The sequence below is a fragment of the Rhopalosiphum maidis genome, chromosome 2 (genome assembly GCF_003676215.2).
Source record: "Rhopalosiphum maidis isolate BTI-1 chromosome 2, ASM367621v3, whole genome shotgun sequence".
In the NCBI taxonomy this organism is placed as follows: domain Eukaryota; kingdom Metazoa; phylum Arthropoda; class Insecta; order Hemiptera; family Aphididae; genus Rhopalosiphum; species Rhopalosiphum maidis.
This window is the reverse complement of record NC_040878.1, coordinates 79294768-79314706: the sequence shown is the minus strand read 5'-3', so window position 1 is coordinate 79314706 and position 19939 is coordinate 79294768. Positions and strand designations below refer to the sequence as shown.

The following is a 19939-nucleotide window of genomic DNA, read 5'->3' as shown; positions in this document are numbered from 1 at the left end:
TGGTACGATTCGCCAGCAAAAAGCAAAACAAAAACTCACGCCCGCGGTCACCATCGCCGTCGCCGCCGTCTCGGAGAAAGAGAGAGCCGACGACGTCTGTCACGCACTACTCTATTAATCCCCCGACTTGTCGCCGATTTCTCTTTGTTATCCTGCATCCATACTACACACACTCACACGCATATATATATTTATACCGTGGTTATGGTCGAGACGTTTTGGACGGAGCGAAAACTGCAGTACGCCCGCCAGCCCTGCGCCATCCATCCGACTGCTCCTCGACGGCGATGTGTTTATTACGACGAATATATCACCACAATAGCGCGACGACGTCTGACGCGTAAATGGCTTTTATAAACAAACCCCTATACGTTATATACCTACGTGTATAATACGCGAACGTGCCACTCTTCCGGGCCGCCCCCTCGTGACCTTAACATAATCTACACCGACACACCCGCACCCATTTCCCCAATCTATCGATGGCAGTGCATGGTACGAGTCGTCTAACCTGACCACGAGTCCCTGAGAAATGAAAGCCTCGTAAGAGAAAAACACATTGTACCATAAACACATCACGACACGTACGATTGTTATTGATTGTGTATTAGTGTATTTTATGTTACCAATACTGGTTACGGCACTGTATAACACGCATTATATTCATGAAGTGTAAAGTGGAGACTGTTTTTATTATTTTTAAAATGCGATTTTTTTGGTTTAGTGGTATATATTATATAATATTTTTATTAAAGGGACACATTACGGTGAGATAAATACTAATTTCCTCGAACGTTTTTGGAGTAGTTAGCCAACGTTTTGTCTGTTGTGCTCCTCCTCAATAACCTCAAATCAATATACTTCTAAGTTAGCTTACTAATAAATACTGGTTTGAAATTCAGTTCTGTGTATATAAGTTAGGTGGATACTACTGCAGTGACATGTATAAGTTAGCAGGTATTCAAGTTGCAAACATTATTTATACCGTAAAAGTGGTATTTAAATTTTTCCAGATAAAATAATTAATTTATGTAAGATACAGGGGCGGTAAACCAGCTATTGGACAAGTTCCAAAGCTGATGATTTGTTCAGATTTTAACTGCACACAAAAATAATTGTATTTCATTGTTGTACGTTACATTTAATGTAAAAGAAACATTAATTCTAAATAATAGTCATCAATTATAAAACTAAAAAATGTTAACTCACGTCCAAACATATTAGGTTATTTATTCTATACGTATACTCAGTCCAACGACGAAATTTCACCAAAAGGAAATCTGCGTACATTCCTAATTATTACAATTTTTATCCCGTAGATTATTGTTTATCATACAAGTGCCTGTACCATTCTCAATATTATAAATAAATATGTTTAGTGTGATATAGTTTTTCTATGAACATTTGGTTCCAAGGTTCCAACAGTCACTGTGGAGATTTTTGTGGGATGTATTATGGTGGTAAAAACGTAAATCTGCCTACAGCGTGGGATAGAGATCAATATTGGTTTGGATGTACCTGGGTTGATGGGTAAATCCCACTTATAACGCTACATGTCTGCAGAGTTTTCTGAATTGACCCGCATAAAACCGATTGTCGCTTTCAAATAAACTACAGAAGTCTGAGTTTCCATGGTTATCAGTCTACGAGAGTGTCTAGGGACTTTTAACGATATGTTGTAATGTGTAGTAATATTTATCACGTTAGAAATTCATCATAATATTATACGTTCGTTATAAGAGAAGCTCGTAAAATCAGACGTTCGGATATAACTCGACAACGATATCGTAAACAAGTCTATCAGACGGTATAATAATATAATATTTATTAGACGTAGATATAGTTATAGGTCGTGTTACTGATTATATTACGTAGTATACAACGCATTGTATTATGTTAGGTGGTATTGCCAAAAATAACGACGAAGCGGACGGCATAAAATGTGCAGACATGAAAAATTCATCGCGTCATCTCGTCGCAGGTTTCGAGTGAAAAAAAAAAAATAATAAAGATAATAATAACCGCTAACAATCCATGCGGCGTCCGGCTTCAGCACGCGCCTGTCCCCGGTGGCTGACTAAATCACCCTCGGGAATTTCTACACGCCGTGAAGGGTACGGTATACACACACACACATGCACATATTTGTATAAAAATCTCTCTTAAAGTGAGTATATATATATAAATTATATTGTACGAGGGCGAGTATCCCCTTACGCCGACTGCTTCTTTATTACCTTTCGAGTACCTGCCAAGCGTGCCACTCGTGATTTGATATCCGATACAATATAAAATCGAGTCCCGTTCAAAATTAGCGCAAAACGTTCGATGTTTAACGACGATAATATACTGCATACTATAATATAGTTATAGTTATATTAGTATTATATATTATGATGTAATAAATCACTGCAGCAGAGGATTGATATTGTTTGGTATATATATATATAAATATTATATTTGAGTGTGTATTTATTATATATATGTCTATCGTGCCTGTGTATGTATTACTTGATAATACGTAATAATAATATTACTACGTGAACTTTATCGAAAATCATCAACAGTTATACCAAATATTATGGGGATACGCAGTTTAATAATAAACAATAATTAATAATTTAATGATGTGAATTTCGCATGCATATAATAACCAAAGGCCGGGGTAAAAACATTATTTTTCTGATACTTTTTATCATAACTAATTAAATTTACTATTGAAGTAACCTAGATTTTGATTTAAAAATAATCGATCAAGTTAATATTAAAAATGTTTTAACAATTTTTGTTTTTACCGGTTTTGAATATAAATAATCTAATACTTATGCTAACTATAATAATAGCAATAATATTAGGACTAGAATTTATATTCATTAAATAATAATAATAAAAATTATCACAAACAATACATTAAGTGTCAGTTTTAAAACTTTCATTAGAAAATTCTTCAACAAATTATCATTATTTAATATCAGTACTTCGAATTTTTGGCATTCTTCGAAATTCGCTTGTAAATGTTACATTAAATGTCACGATCAAACAAATAATTTTATTATTATGTATATGACAAACACGTGTTAACAGGCTTATTAAGATAAAATTGTATATTTTAATTGATAGGTATAACCGAATATGTCATTTTATACTTAAATATAGTTTATACTTAAGTAAATATCTAGTACGTTGATGACAAATAAAATAATAACTGCAGCTATCTTTTATACGATTCTACATTAGTCTTTTTCAATAAATATTTAAAAACACTATACCTAAGTATGTAATTACATGGCTTTAGATAAAAATATAATGTACAAAATAAAAATCATGGATATAACTGTCCGTACTAATATATTGGAACTATAAAAAAAAAATGTTCTAATGTATATAAATCCTAACACTAGTAATAATTATAGTACAATTTCTGTTATCTATATTTCTTGATAAACTTATATTTCATATAGATAAATAAAATTACTAATAAAAAATAAAATCAATATTCCTTAAAATGTTTTATTTAATAACTGTTAACTTCTGAATTAACTTCCATCTCTGGTATTAATAATATATAATAATTAATAATGTACAGATCTACTAATTGACATTTCCTAAACACCTATTTATTTGTTCGATGGTCTATGAATATAATAGTGATTGTTGACTATAAGATGGTGTTTTATTTGCATGTATCGTGCATATTTTGTTATTATCATGAAATATTTAAAAATTAATAATACAAGTTCATCATATTATTTAAAAAATAACCTTGGTGTTCGTTTACCGCTCATACGCGTTAGTGGTGCATAAATACATAATAATTATAGTATTATAATATCGTTATAAACGTTATGTATTTCATCATACATTTTTAGCGAGAAATACCTGACATATCTGAACCACCATGGCTAAAATATAGAACGATAAAAATTAAAATAATAATAATAATAACGTTAAATAAAATTGTCCATCGATGTTATGTACACACGCCAAGAATACAAAAACGAACTATTATATTATATTCTATAATACATACAATGCGAGTGGAAAAACACGACGTTAGTGTATTATACTATATTATTATAAACACACACACACACACACACACACACACACACACATATATATATATATATATAGAACCTATAAGCTGCGAAAGAAAACCTTGTTATATAGTATTTTATATTGCTGCAGAGAGTATATATAGGATTAAGAGGATCATCGGGCACGGTATACAAAATATTATGTACTGCAGCGAGGGCAGTTTTATTTGTTAAAGCCACAAATATCCATCGCCGTACACGCGTTGCCTATTGTGTGCGCCAAGAATAAATTTTCAATATAATATTATGATTACTTAATCGATATACTATCTACTACGGTCATTTATGATATATAAATATATAAATAATTAATATATCGTATATTATGTGATGTAATAATATTATATGTTGCCTGGTATGATTAAACCGGATGAAGTGGTGACACATTTAACACAAGATACTAAACGTTTTTAAAAAACCACACTTTTATAAAAAATGATTTATTTTTATTTTTTTAAACAGCAACAATATGCATTTTTATTCCTCATTCCATAGCAGAATATTCTTGCTTTAATGAAACTAAAAATATATGTTAAAATAAAATGATAATGAAAATAAATTGAATGAATATTATTTATAAAAAGAGTTTTTGCAATATCATCAAATTATGTGAAAAATAGAATTTTAAAATAGTTAAACTATTTTAAATAACAAATGAAAACACTTAAATGGATCCTCTTGTATATACTATACATAATATATTATACATAGACGTTTTGAAATTTTAAATACAATTATTACAGTGTGCGGAACCTTTGTGCTTAGATAATTCATAATGGCAGGCAGATTTCCAACAATTTAATTATAATCTAATATTGTTGACGTTTTAACCACATGACATTATGTCACTATGTCAGGATAATAATAAAAAAAAATCATCTATTATTTAATTATATTTTTAAAGTTATATTGTTAGTAAATTTATCGATAACCACATAATTGCAGCAATCTGTATAGTTAAATGAAGTGAATAAAGGTACTGAATATTATAATAAATTTAAATCAAGTGAAATGGGACATAATACATAACAAAAAATATTGAAGTACTATTCTTATTCTACATATTCACATGGTGATGATACCTATATTATGTGAACAAAACAAAAATTATGCTACAATAATGTCGGTACGGGCGCAACACGCGAGGGGTCTTATAAGAGTGCTTGTCGCCCTGAATCCTATGGCTAGCACCTAAAAATCTCATAGCCGCCAGCCAAGTGCACTTATAAGAATAACAATTGTTGTTACCATTTTGAAAATTAATTTAAAAAAATTAATGTATTAATTTTAATTTATAACAATGTACATAAATTGATAACGGTAGCATATTTTGTTACGATTGTGGGCATGGCCTGTACACTGCACCAAAACACCCTTATTAGTTATTAATGTATAAGTGGACAATTTCCACCGACAATGTAGTTGTTGATGAACTAATATACATTTTTCGCATCACTAAGTATAGTTTATACATTTTTTTTCATTTAATCGGTCAACTATTTTTTCATAGGTAAGTACGTAAAATTCCATTGTTTGCAGATTAATTATAAAAAAGTATTTATGTGTAGTTATTAACACTGAGTACTGATAAGTGATAGGTTTATTATAAAATTCGAGATAGCGATATTCAATTAAATCATTGTAAGAAAAGTATAGTTTTCATGGTGAAAAATTGTAAAAAGTTTTGAAAAATCTTACATAAACCGTTAATGAAATGGCAGATTAGGCGGTAACTCAGTTAGCTCATGTCATTAAATTCTAACAGAAAATTTACATCCCACGATGAAAAGCCTTGCTGTCATAATTCTTTCACGATTCTTGTTGATTTATAGATTTGTAAATTTTTGACTGATAAAAGATTTTTGTGTTCCCGCATCATTACTATGATTTCTCTTGATCTGGCACCATGTGATTGTTATTTTCATTTTCTGAGACTAAAATTTGCGTTTAATAAGTTTTGCGATTTCAAGACACGGAAGAAATTAGAGTGAATACGGCAATATAAATTAAAGCCCTAGCTCCAGAACAAAGTTTTTAAAAATGGCGAAATCGCTAAGACCTTTGAATTTTATTTGTAGGAAGAGAGAATTTTGAAGTAGATGTATTTATATTTTAAATTATATACAACATAATTTATGTATTTATTAAAAATATAAAACCCTTATATACTTTATGAACAAACCTCGTATATGTTTCGACGAACTATTCGATCTGTTTTATCAACCAAACTTTCGGCGAGGTATGAGTATAAATATTATTATTATTATTATGTATACCTGATCAACGTACACGCCGTCTCCGCGATGGTCTTTATTAAGAAGGACGCGCGCTCATCATTCCCCTAGTCATAAATCACGGCGAAAAGAAGAAGAAAAAAATGAAAACGACATAATAAACCTCCACCCCCCCCCCCACCCACCGCAACTCACCAAAACACAGACCCGCCACTTGCAGTGTTCGCGGCGGCACAAACTCGCACTTCAAACGATATCAATTTTACCCGGCAATTTGTGAAAGGCAAATACACACGCGAAGCGATGACGGCGGCGGCGTCCCCGCAATACATATTATTATATATACCAGACGGGACGGGAGCAGAGTACGCGCTGAACGGTGCGGTATATATATATATTATATATTGAAGCTCGACGTGTCCCTTTGCCGTGTGCGGCGCGCGGTGAAGTTTATTAAATCTTTGCCGAGTCTATTGACTGAGCGAGCGAACAGCCGCCGTTCAGGGGAATGTTGCCGAATATTAAAACGGCACAAAAGGAAGCCGCGCGCAATACACTCGACGACGACTGCGTGCGGTTTATATTGGTTTCGGGTCCCAAAATGTTATATATATACACGTATAATAACAGTATATATAAATATAGGTACAGTGTTTTAGCGTTTATGCGTGTAACATATAATATATGCGTATTTATAATAGGAAGGAACTTTTCGACCAGCAACAAACAACGTGGAGATATTACATGCGTATCGAAACAAAAAGATAACGTGTTTACACGAATATATTATAATATATTGATTTTATCGTATACATAATATTCGACAGTACGCTTGATGCCTAACAGATTTACCTTAACAATAATTTTTTGACGGTACCAATATAATATGGTCGACACGTCAGTTCGTTGAAAAGGCTTATATTATATATGTGTGCGTGTACATGTCGTATTAAACTCTAAACAGTTGGAAATGACAATATATAAAGTGATTTACAGAGAGCAGCGAGATTTTTTATGTAAGTATTCAATAATAGAGAATGATTATACATAATAACACGTATAACTAAAAATCCGATGTTGGTATTTACTTAGTACTACAATAATATATTATAATACGTATAATACTAAACGTAATTATTGTGATCGTGGAGACAAATTTTCAATTTATTACTTTTAAAAACTTTACGATATTTGAACATCATGCCGGTGAATTTATAATCGAAACACTTCGAAGGCTAAACAAGGTGATTACGCGCATCCGCCATAATAATTATGTATGTTCTGATTTCGATGTATACGTGTACAAAATGATGATTGTTCACAATGCCTATATTAGTGTATGGACTTTCGAGCCCGTAACTATTTTAACGCTATCCCGTACAAAAGTCGCTAGCCATTAAAGACCATAACCATGGCAGCTCACTACGAGCGTATTTACCGCGGATATAAAATCAGTACAAAAGCGCTTGTACACATACACGCATTCGTCACTAAAAATAGTGTGTACACGCGTGTGTGCGCACTGGAGTAAAACGATGGACATGCGGATGTGGAGGTACAAATCCTTTTATGAAGTGTATATATATATATATACACCGTCATACACAGGCCGGTTCCCATGGAGGCTTTGCGTGGTTTTTACTCACCCCACCACGACCGCGGCTATAAGGACCGTCATCGTCCATTGTTAGTCGTCCATCGGTTTGTTTAAATATATATATATATATATATTGTGCGTGCGTGTGTGTGTGCGCTCAATGCTGACAGGCGTCTCATTCTTTCGAAATCACATTCGCAAAGACGTAGTTCATCCCGCTCGTCCGGTTCCGGTCGTTTTTCCATTATTTGATTAGCTCCTCGGCGCGCACGTTATCCGTTTTAAAATCACGATTCCACAAGACTTATAATATATATATATATACACATGACTGTTTTTAGTATGCACTATTTTTCTGGGGTTTTAGCTACTATATAGATGTATATTGGCGGCTGGTGTATAAGTATTTATCAATATTTGTCCTGTACTTTTGTTTTGAAAATCTGAGTACCTAATAAGTTTTAACTACAACGTAAATTAAATTATGATTAATATATTTTATAGATGGAGATGGATAAGAAAAAATAAGTACAACAAAAAAAGGAACAATTTAAACCTTAAAACATAAGAGAAGAAAACAGCTATTATTTATAGACCGCGCGATAAATGAAAAATAAAAAAGTACCATCACACTTTTTCTCACTTTTTAGGAAAAAGGTTTTCAGACACATAATATGCTATTTATTTACTAGCCAACACTCACACCGTTTTTATAAAATGTACCTATTCATCAATTACTATATAAAGGACAATATTTCTTTCAATTAATTTAAATTTTAAGATTCTACGTTCACGATTTATCTAAAAAAAAAAAATTAAAAACATTTATAACATTTTTTTCAGACAAAAATAATTTTATCGATAATATTAATCAATAATAGTTAATAAAATACTAAAATGTATTATTTAATCAAAGCATTTGCTTTCTGAACGTATTTAGTGTTAAACATATTCTATAGTTAATATAACGATGAATAAGTATATGAAACTATCTTAAAGTAATATTTGTGCATTATGATAAAAAAATGCGAAAAAAAATAAGTTTTTTTGCGTATTATCAAGTGTTAAATAGCTAGTATAAAATACAAATACATTTTCGCATATTTTATAAAACTGTTTTATCCTATAGTGAATTTTTATGTAAAATTCAAGTTATCAGTTACTAGCATTACAAACGTACAAACAATAATTCATATTAATTATCAAAATGAAAGATTTTTAACAATTTCTCGATTAGATCTTCCTAGTTTCCTAGTACGAAATCAATGCACATATAAATATATAATACTTATGTATTCGGACAAATGACAGTGGCGATTCAATTATAACAGTTTCAATGTGATAAGAAAAATATATAAAATAAAAAAACGTAAAATATTAATTATTTTATTATAATAATGACCGACGGACGGCGAGCGTTTTCGGCGGCTTACGAGACTCGCTGTGTTCGTCTCTGTGTATTAAAATGAAATCGTTACTGCGCGATTCCAAGAGAAAATACTTAAAAACGCTATTGTTTTATGTTTATTTGACGGAAACTTTTTTTTAATGCTATGCTGGTTGAACGACTTTATACAGGAGATTATCATCGTTTATAAAATACGATCCACTCTTTTGTACGATAATATAATATCTCATCACCGTAATCTCGGAAGTTTGAAAATGATATTAAATCCAAAAAAAAACCACCGCACGCGGAGTTTAATAAATATAATAATATTATATATATATATATATATATATATGTGCCTATTTTTATATATAAATAATATTTTCTCTCTACAAGGGAGACTTCAATACGGACTAAGTCGCCAGCAAAATTACCGCAGTATAAACGCGCGTAAAACGTATAGGTATAATAGGTATAATATAAATACATTTCAAAGAGATTTGTCTTTGAACATGTTTGATAGAGCAAAAAAAAATATATATATATATTTATTTATCATGTGGACGTACGAACGAACGATGACGAGATCGCGCAGGCTGAGTTTTTACAGCGCGCGCGAAATCCTATTTGTTGTGCCGATGCGTTGACAAGACGCTCAGTGCTCGGTCTTTTCAATGTTTGGGGATTACAAGCGTGGGGTAATAATAATGCCCTTCTGCTCCTTTTTTTCCTTCTTTTTTTTTTCGTCACCGAAAGATTATGTATGTCAATGATTTCCCCCGGGACCGAGACGGATGATAATTGATTTCGTAGTATTTCAGCTCATTTATCCGCGAAAACTTTCTCGTGCTTCTGCAACCAACTCGCCCCCCCTCCCGCGCTCGCCGCCGCAATAGCCCGACCCTACACCTCCAATCGCGTGACGTTATAATATTATATAGTTATATGTATACGCGTTTGCTAAGAGATAATAATAATATATAAAAGTCGTTATCCACGTTCTTTTCTCATTTCCATTTAAATCCGTTTGATATATCGTCGCAGTTAATTACTTCACAAGACATTTTGTTCTCCGACCGGATTTAATTAACATATTATACATTTTATATTATCCTATTTTTCTCCGCGTGGACTTGCTCGTTTTGTGAGATAATAAATACATTTGTTTTTCGTTTTGCTCCGTAAAATGCCACGCGCGGAGTGAACCGTCGTCGGGAAGAGGAAATAAAACGGTTATAAAACTTAAATATAAGTACTATAGGTGTAGGGGGTGAATACAGGTACACGGGTTAAATTTATTTTGTTACTCTTATTTATAAATTAAAAACGACTATTATATGGATATCTACAAACCGTATCGAAAAAGTCGATTTATTCTGCGCGCAGGACTTTTCAATCGTAATGGTGTGTGTGGGCCGTGTATGGAGGAGAGGAATAAAATCACAAATTGCACGGTGAAAAAATAATATTTATGATAATTTATTTTGCATAAAATCTGGGCCATATTGTACGATTTTTTTTTATTTGAACATTGGACGACGATTACGAATACCCGCATGCGATGATGAGTGTATATTGTATAATACTATTAGACATAAAAATATTATAATAACTCTAAAAGACTTAAAAATAATATATTTATGCAAATGTTCAATGAAAAAAATTCAAAATATGCACTAAACCAAAAATATTTGACTGAATTTTCGACATATTTATTTTTACTATAATAGCCATTTTTTTTTTACAATTATTTTGTATTGTTATATCGATTAAATACCTAATAATTTTATACGGTTATTTATTGAAAACAAAACCATAAGCGACCATGATATAGATATAGATTGTTGTCGGCGCGGAAGATCGCAAAGCTTATATTGTATATCTCGTAGAAAACATTTAATATTTACACATTTCGTTTAGTGAAATTAAGTGTTTTGATTTTGATAAAACATGTTTTTGATTTTAATATACTTATAAAAAAGTCCTAAAAAGCTAGAAAATGTGTACGTTTGATTTAATTAGTAAGAATCTTAATTATATGTATAAAAATATGCAATTCAAAAATTTGGATAATTATAGTGAGTATAAAAACCGTGCAAACGCTAGAACACCCAAAGCCCAAATGAATAATATATTTATATTTTACCTATAGACGGTGAAGCGGGCACACGGCTTTAGAACAAAAACCGCACTCCACATACAAATAGGTACAACCCTCTCGACGGCGTGCGATACGCGACACCACGATTCAAATATTTTTCGCTCCTATTATGCTGTATGCTCTTCTCTATGTACACACAGACCTACGCTCAAAGTAATATACTCACATACAAAATATACATATATATTGTAGTCGACTCTTTCGAAACCGAATCGAAGTCTTGACTTTTACGTCACGCGGACCATTGTCAACGACCCCGCCGCCGTCGCCACAGCAGCATCGGCAGCAGGTCCACGGGAAACAACCCTTCTACATACCGTTTTATTGTCATCGTGACGAGGAATTGTTTTCCGTCTCATCGGCTGCGACGAGGGTCCCACATTCGCGTATATGTATATAATGACGTCGGACCCATTAGCGTGATTAATTCCGGTCGTTCCTTACGTTACGTAGTAACGGCGGCGGCGGTGGCGTGAGGCTGCAGGCGTACACGTATATTCATATACATATATATATATAATAATACGTTCGTGTATATACATATATGAAGTATATATTATGGTATTTTATCGATTAGAAATCGCGTCCTACTCAGACTACCAGGGCAAGACAGGGTATACATGTAATAATAATGCGTATCACTCATACTGGTCAGAGTGGTACTGAGATGAAGGTTGATTTTTTAATAAAATTGAATATACTTCCCTCTTACAAACCTATCACAAGCAAGGGTGTTCACAATGATCTAGAAGTAACCATCATCTCTACCTGACAGCTTTTATTGTAGATTATAATTATAGTTTCTCATTGACCAATCTAATCTTGCATGTTTGAAATGTGATAGAAGGTGCGATAAATAATTATTATTTAGATATCTCAATTCTATAATAATTACCTACCTAGCTAGTTACGTATTTTTTTCGATTGAAAATTGAAAATAAGTTACTATATTATAAGTTATTTTTATTATGTATCATTTTACTATATTTTTTTTTAGATAATGCATATATTATTTTTAAATTCTAAGTGTATAATATTAATTTTCTTATAAAAAATAAAATCTATTGTACGAGTGTTTTAATTTGATTTTGGCCACCTGCTTTATATTTATTTATTATTCTAACAGTTCTTTAAATTTTTCTCTCACCAATAATCATCTTTCCACTAAGCTTCAGAGGCATTTAAGCTCAAAACATATTTTATCTGATGACGAAGTGGTGAATGAGACAGTTTCAAAATGGCTAAGCTGATGTGGAGTGTGAGTTGTTTGACACTATTAACAGAGTGCTCGGTTTTACACAAACCAACTTCATTGATTTAAATAAGCATCGTGTTAAAAGAATAGCTATATTATTAACATGCAAAAAATTTATAAAAATTAAAAATATAATATGAATTTTCGATTTTTTTAAAACGCGCTAACTTTACTTTTTGAAAGACCCACTTTCGTGTTATTCTTTAGATATGCATAATAATATAATGTGATTTTGTTTTGCCGGGTTTCAGGCAGAAAATATTTTTAAGATGACTTATAATTCATTAGTAGGAATTATTTTTTTTTCGTACGCCTCTTATCGATTCATTTATGCGCATGCAAAATATACACACACAACTCGCAAAAAAGTATTACTTTATTGCCGCCTGCGTATAAAAATGTAAATGCGGCCCATCGGACTGCGTGGAAGACAGACAAGAATATATTTACTGCAAGACTGGTTTCATTCGATTGTTTATCAAACGATTTTGTTTTTATTTGTATAAAGTGGTAGTGGCGGTGTCGGCGGAGGGAAATAAAGAAAATATTGAATTAGACCAACGAATACAGTGACGTGAGGGGGTGGGGAAGAAAAAAAAGTATATACTGCCGCGCCTTCATCCTCGCCGGCGCATCGCGATCACGTTTCTTTTTCAGAAATAAGCCACTTAAGCCACGCACGGACGGAAAATACTATTTCTCATTCTTTATTTCAAAATTGCCGCGTTTTGTCGAAATCGGTTTTTCTTTTATGCGCGCGATGTGTACTCAAAACATATGTATATATAAATAAAAAATACAAAGCAACCCGCGTATAGCAAACGATATAATATAAACACAAATATTGTTGTTGGCCGACGACGCCGAATGATTAACTTTACGGATGTCCGCTGAACAATATAATATATCAATCACATATTATTTATTTCGTTACAATTCCGGACATGAGGTCTCGATCTTAACAAAAGTAAACGCAATTATTAATATCGATGAATTTTAATAAAAAAAAAAAAAAATGTAGCTTTGCACGCACTCTTGGTATTGTTCTCTTGACCTTAAATTATAGTATTTATATTATAGCTCTTAACAGTCTTAAACTTCGAAAATTGTTGATATTATATTAATCAATATTAAAAGCACCTACGTTAACAGATAAATCATAATATCATATATATTATGTAAACGTATCCAATATTCTTAACAAAACGTGGCAATATAGCCAATATATTGGCTACTGCACGTATGTGAAGTTGTAATTGATAGGTTTAAAAACTACAAAACTGATTTTTTGTCGAAAATATCAAAGATTATTTTAAGAGATGCCAAAAAGTATTAGGTATTAGTTTGATTCGCTTCCGATAGGTAGCACTGAAAAAACTTTTTTATATTTTTATAGATTTTATTTCATATAAACTATAGTATCTAGTAGCTACTATATATAAGATATGATACTACGGTAATAGTATAATATTAAAATATATTTAGGTAGATGCACCATGAAGTGATCATACCGAAATACACCAAATGCTGTAACCAATCGGTTGGTTGTAACCAATTCCCGCGAATGAAGTATTTACACTAAAACTAAATACACAAAGTGGTGAAGTATTTCATCATTTTTTATTTTTTTCCAGGTGAAGAAAAGTAATATAGCTAGTAAAAGTATAATATTAATTAGTATTATCGCATGTTTATATTCTCATTTATAAGACAAATGTAGTCCCTAAATCTCTACTCCAATTCAAAAAAATCTCGAATCTCAACGCTAAGCCCATCACTGTTAAATCCATCAATATACCTATTGTGCGCGTTTACTGTTATCTGACGACAACGTGGTTTTATAAAAATCGACTCAAGTGTTTGAGTGTTGGTAACGGAGAAGGTTACGCGATAATGTTATATTAAATATACTTAATAGATTTTGCTATTTATCGCACAGAGAGGGAATTTGTGCAGTGGCGAGTGACGACTATGACGATTCGGTCACGTTATGTCGATAAACGCGCGTGTTGTAGCAATACGTATAAAATAATACTATTAAATTATTGTTGTTATCAAAATATAGTTGAGTGCAGTATATACAATCTTTGTAACGTATTTGTTGTTCGTCAAAAATGCCTAATCCGTCGAGGACTTTCTTCGACTACTATAAACTACCGGGACCTTGGTACAATGTCAAGCATACGATTTATTACTGGGTTTTCACCGTGATTAAGGTATTAATAGTATTATAATATAATTTATTTTTTTTTTTTTAGTAACTTTATTAAAAATATTCTGATGTAATGGTATAAAATTCATGTTTTTGTTATGATAAAACATTTTAAAAAAAATGTTTATACAATTTAGTTTTTTAAATTTTCCAATTAGCTATTTTTATTTATTGAACTTTTTAAAATAGTTTAAACATTTTATTATAATTAAACATATTTAAATACAATTTATAAAATTAAAACAAATTAAAGTTTTGATTTTGTTAAAATAATAATTTATGTGTTAGCGAAGCACGAATCGAAATGCTGTAATCAATCTTGATTAGAACGTAGATTTTTTTTTTGACAATTCACTATATTTTTAAAAATATGATAAAAATTGGACTGTATAAACATTTTTTAAATGTTTAATTTAAAATAATAATGGTCAAATTATGCGATTCAGTTAAAATTGTCTAACTAATTACTGTTAAAAAAAACCCAAATTTTATTTTATTTATTTTCTATGGACATGTTAGGGCCATACGAAATTTTAGGGATATATTGCATTAGGTAACTATAATGATATACCATTTATTTTTGTTTTTTAGAGAATATTACATTTCTTCGACATCCATACGAAACACGGTAAACCGAAAGACAACGACGGGCCACACAAACTTAATGACATTATTGTAAGCATATTATTAGAATTGCTTATTATGTTATCATTTTAAAAAATATATTACATTATTTTCTCAGGGATATGATGCTACTTGGATTGGAGGCACTACACCTGACGGTAAATGGATCATATTTGCGCTCGATAGGCGAAATGATAGTAAAATGTCTATAGGATATGTATGTTTAAAGGTAAATATTATACTACATAATTTACAATGAAAACAGTCTAATGTGGAATAGCATGAGACCAACCAAAAATTCCGCTTTGAGCAGTTTTCCACATTATTAAATAAAATGGTGAAATTTTGGCTTATAAATTCGTATCAATTATTACATAAGTTGATACTTTTCATTTAATGATTGACAAGTATACTTTGGTATATTTTTATGTATTTGAATCAGTGGCAGTCAAACGGGAGGGGGGGATAGATCCCCGTGACTCTTTTTTTCTTTAATATTTATAACAATTTAAATTTATATTATTGTACCATAATTTTAATGTCTTAATATTTTATTCTCAAAACAACGCCCCTGATTATTATCTAGATTCTAGACTCATTTTAGGAACAAGGCTGTTATTATTATTAATATTTAGTTGTTTATACAAAATATACGGGGATTACCTCGCTCGATTATCGTGAATATTCAATAACCACACACTCCTCACTTGTTAGTTGTTATAAATAAATTACCTACTAATTTACCTTAATTTGAAAGATTGGTATTAGGTATAAATACTAAGTGCATAATCATAAATTATATTTTAATGATTAAGTTGAGCATATTAAATAATTATCCCTCCCTTTAAGACAAAATCATTTGACCGTCACTGATTTGAATGGACGTCACTTTATATGAACAAAGAAAACTGTTCAGTGTGGGACTGTTGGTGCATAACTATAAATTAGCGATTTCGCGTTATGAGCAACGAGATAACCGTCCGCGATCAGCCCCGACTACTCTCGCCGACTGCGGACGGTTAGCTCGTTGCTCATAACGCAAAATCGCCAAACATACGGTATAAGTTTGTATCGCAGGTACGATAACCAAAAATACAAATCACCTAATTGATATATTATTATGTAGTGCAAATTTATCCTAATTATCGTTTTACGATGTACCTACACACTCATATCAATGTGACGTGACGAGTGTAATATTTCCAGCTTATAGAAGGGTTTTATTCACATGGGACCTACAAAATCGTTCCATTTTCGTTTTATTCAGGGTCCGCAGGTTTTAGAATACAGTTTTCACTGTATTCTAAATACAATGATAAATTGAACAGTGAAATCAAATTTGTATGCACGTGTATAAAACTGCTCATCGATGATTTTGTGCACATTACACCAAAACACACGTCAAATTAAAGTTCGGTATTTATAAGTCCATTGAATCGAATCTATGGCAAAAATTAATCATAGAGAGGGCAGTCTTCACATTAACCCCTTCCTGCTCACATTGTCAAAATTTCACCGAAAAAAATATAAGTTGTAGAGCCTAATATTTAAAGGTAATTATAATTTGGCCAGTACTTAAGTTCACTTCAGTTACAACTTACAGTTTCGCTTTGGAAAAATTACAGATTCCGAAATCCAAATTAGAATTACTTAAAAATGTAAGCTCTACAACACTATAAATCGTAGAATTGCTACCACCGCAACTATTGTTAGTATGGTTTCTGCAGATTCCGGGAATTGGGCACCTGTCAACTCCAATGTATCCGAATTCCATGGATAACGCGTTGGGAAAATGTATAAACAGTTTCGCTTTGGACCAATTCACTTTGTCGATGATCGAACCTCTTCGACGGTGGAAAGTCAATTTCGAAGGTAAAATGATGTAAGTGTCTTTATAAAATATTTTAATGCAATAAATGACCGCTCACGGTGAGTTATCATAGATATAATCACCTCAGACGAATGTATATATAGGTTCGTGAACGATCCGGGAGTCTCAGCCCACGTAAAAATAGCGGCCGAATGGACGAGCCAACGTGACGTATGGTTACTGAACCGGGACTTGAGCAGTGAGTCGTTCGCAGACTCATTTGCACTGGAAAATTGGAGCAAGTTCTCCGCGGCTTTATTTGACCGGTACGTGCATGCAGAATAAAAAAATAAACTGCTATAAATCTTTAATAATTTCTATAATTATATGCGTATGTGTATTATTCATTACAGTTCCAAAGACGATGTAGTGCACTGGGAACAGTTCGGTAAATTGGACGCGAATATAGAGATCGATAGGATCGGGATTGAAATTCGCAACGCGGCGACCGTCAGAGACAGGAGCTTCGGTATATTTAATACCTATAATAACCCGTCACCCATAAGTATAGAATATAACATAGAAGCAACCCCAAAAGCTCAGACAAAAAACACCCGTAAAAGTGCAATAAATAATTACTTTTTTTAACAACGCATAAGTTCAAATAAAATATTTCACTAAAATAGAAATAAAGTTTATTTTATTAAAATCAAAGTCATAGTTAATTATACTTTTATAATAACTAAATGAACCATTTTTTATAAAATAAACTTAATTATACTGAACTCAATATTGTTTTTAATTCCTTAAACGTAAATAGGTATAGGTACACATCATTCGAAAATTTAACACTACGAACGTAAATTTAAAATAATAAAGTAATTTATTATTTTAGGTTTAACTATATCAGATAATAAAATTAGATTTGGTTCTATTAGGCTCTTTAAAAATCGTGAATTTGCACTTTTGAAATCGCCCATAATATTATATACAATTATAATAATGTCAAACTACAGCTCATTCAATCGGGATTTTTTTTCACAGGTAAAATTCGAGATTTTACAGCAATGCACAGATATTTTTACATAACCATGTTTATGGAAAACGGCCGATCACTGGTGATCACAGTGGTTTGTCATAAAAAAACGTTTTCGCGGTGAGTCGCATATTATAATTATTATAATAGGGCAAGTATCTTAACGCACAAAATACTTGAAAAATATTTATTTATAAATTGTTAACACTAAGAAATAGAAAAACAAATAAAATATCCCAAAACTGTGAATTCCCACAATAAAGTATATTTATTCATAATTACCGAAAAGTATATTATTATTATACACTAAAATTTATTAGTACAATACTTTCAAGTTTAAAATTCAATTTTATTAAATAGGTTAAATGTATTATGTTTACAAATTATCGGTATTTTATATAATTGTCTTCGAAAGCTCATATTATTTTTTATGTTTGTGTACGAGACATAATTAGTTAAAATCCATTAAAAATGTTATTTATACGTAAATACAAATAAAGAAAGTTACTCATACTTAATAAAATGTATTAAAAGCGTACAAAAATGTTATATTATAAATGAACGATCGTGAGATCATCACTTGCTAATCGATCTGAAGTTATATTTTTGTTCTGCATTGCAATAGGTTATTTTTTGGATTCATGAGCAACGACAACGGAACCAACTCCAACATCGATTGGACTGATTTGAATATATATCAATTCGGTGAAAATGGCAGAGTGACCGAAGAACTGTGTTTCTTAATAAGAATAGGTACTGATGTCAAGCACGTCGTTAAGCGTATTTAAGATGTATACTAATTTAATACTTAACGACGATTTCCCATATGTTCGCAGGTAAAATCATCCATTCGGTGCAAGTCGTGTGTGACAGCCAAAACTGGTATCGACTGGAAAAGGGCGTAGTGAGATGCGAACAGATCGGTGACTGTTTAGTCGATCACCTACCCGGCAAGTGTATGATCCAGTCTTTATACAGCGAGACTTCGCTAAGAGCGAAAACGTTTTGCAAATCGTTGAATTATTTGGATAACAATTATTAAAGTCGTTTTCAAAACGATATTATGTCAATACCACAATTTGTATTTATTATTTTATTGATCCAGATCAGAATGTGTTCCAATTTAGTGATAGTTTATGCAGAACAAAAAATAATAATTGCAAATCGTTCCATGCACATATTATATTATGAATGAACAGTTATATTAATATTAATATTCAAAACATATTAACTAATAAGACAACTGCAATATCAATGTATAAAATTCGTACGGAATCTTATATAAAAACTACACTTAACAATTTATACATTACTGTAAATTATAATTTAAAATGTTTAAATAATGACATTATTAATACTAGACGTATATAAATACATATTAAAATTAAATTAAATCAATAAATAAAAACAAGTGAAACAATTTTTGGATGACAACAAGAACCACCCCGTGGTGGCCCATAAGCAATTTTAAATTATTCTTTAAGTATAACTTAGGAAGAACTAAATTTAGCAGAAACAAAAAT

The 19939-nt window shown here is 31.4% G+C and overlaps 2 protein-coding genes across 3 annotated transcripts in view; one reads left to right on the top strand and one right to left on the bottom strand.

The window, feature by feature from the left end:
• LOC113554951 overlaps positions 1-19488 on the top strand; it is a 43635-nt gene extending 24147 nt beyond the window's left edge. The window contains exons 2-10 of one of the 2 annotated variants that reach the window (XM_026959104.1): positions 14800-14950; positions 15538-15621; positions 15689-15799; positions 17298-17452; positions 17545-17706; positions 17794-17909; positions 18425-18536; positions 19042-19169; positions 19253-19488. In XM_026959104.1, the coding sequence (XP_026814905.1) occupies positions 14849-14950; positions 15538-15621; positions 15689-15799; positions 17298-17452; positions 17545-17706; positions 17794-17909; positions 18425-18536; positions 19042-19169; positions 19253-19458 (1176 nt within the window). In that variant the 5' untranslated portion in view covers positions 14800-14848 and the 3' untranslated portion in view covers positions 19459-19488. Of the gene's footprint in view, positions 1-14699; positions 14951-15537; positions 15622-15688; positions 15800-17297; positions 17453-17544; positions 17707-17793; positions 17910-18424; positions 18537-19041; positions 19170-19252 lie in introns of those variants that run through there. The other variant, XM_026959103.1, reaches the window with a different exon arrangement.
• LOC113554950 (vesicular glutamate transporter 1-like) overlaps positions 1-19939 on the bottom strand; it is a 78160-nt gene that overhangs the window by 20543 nt on the left and 37678 nt on the right. The window lies entirely within an intron of this gene.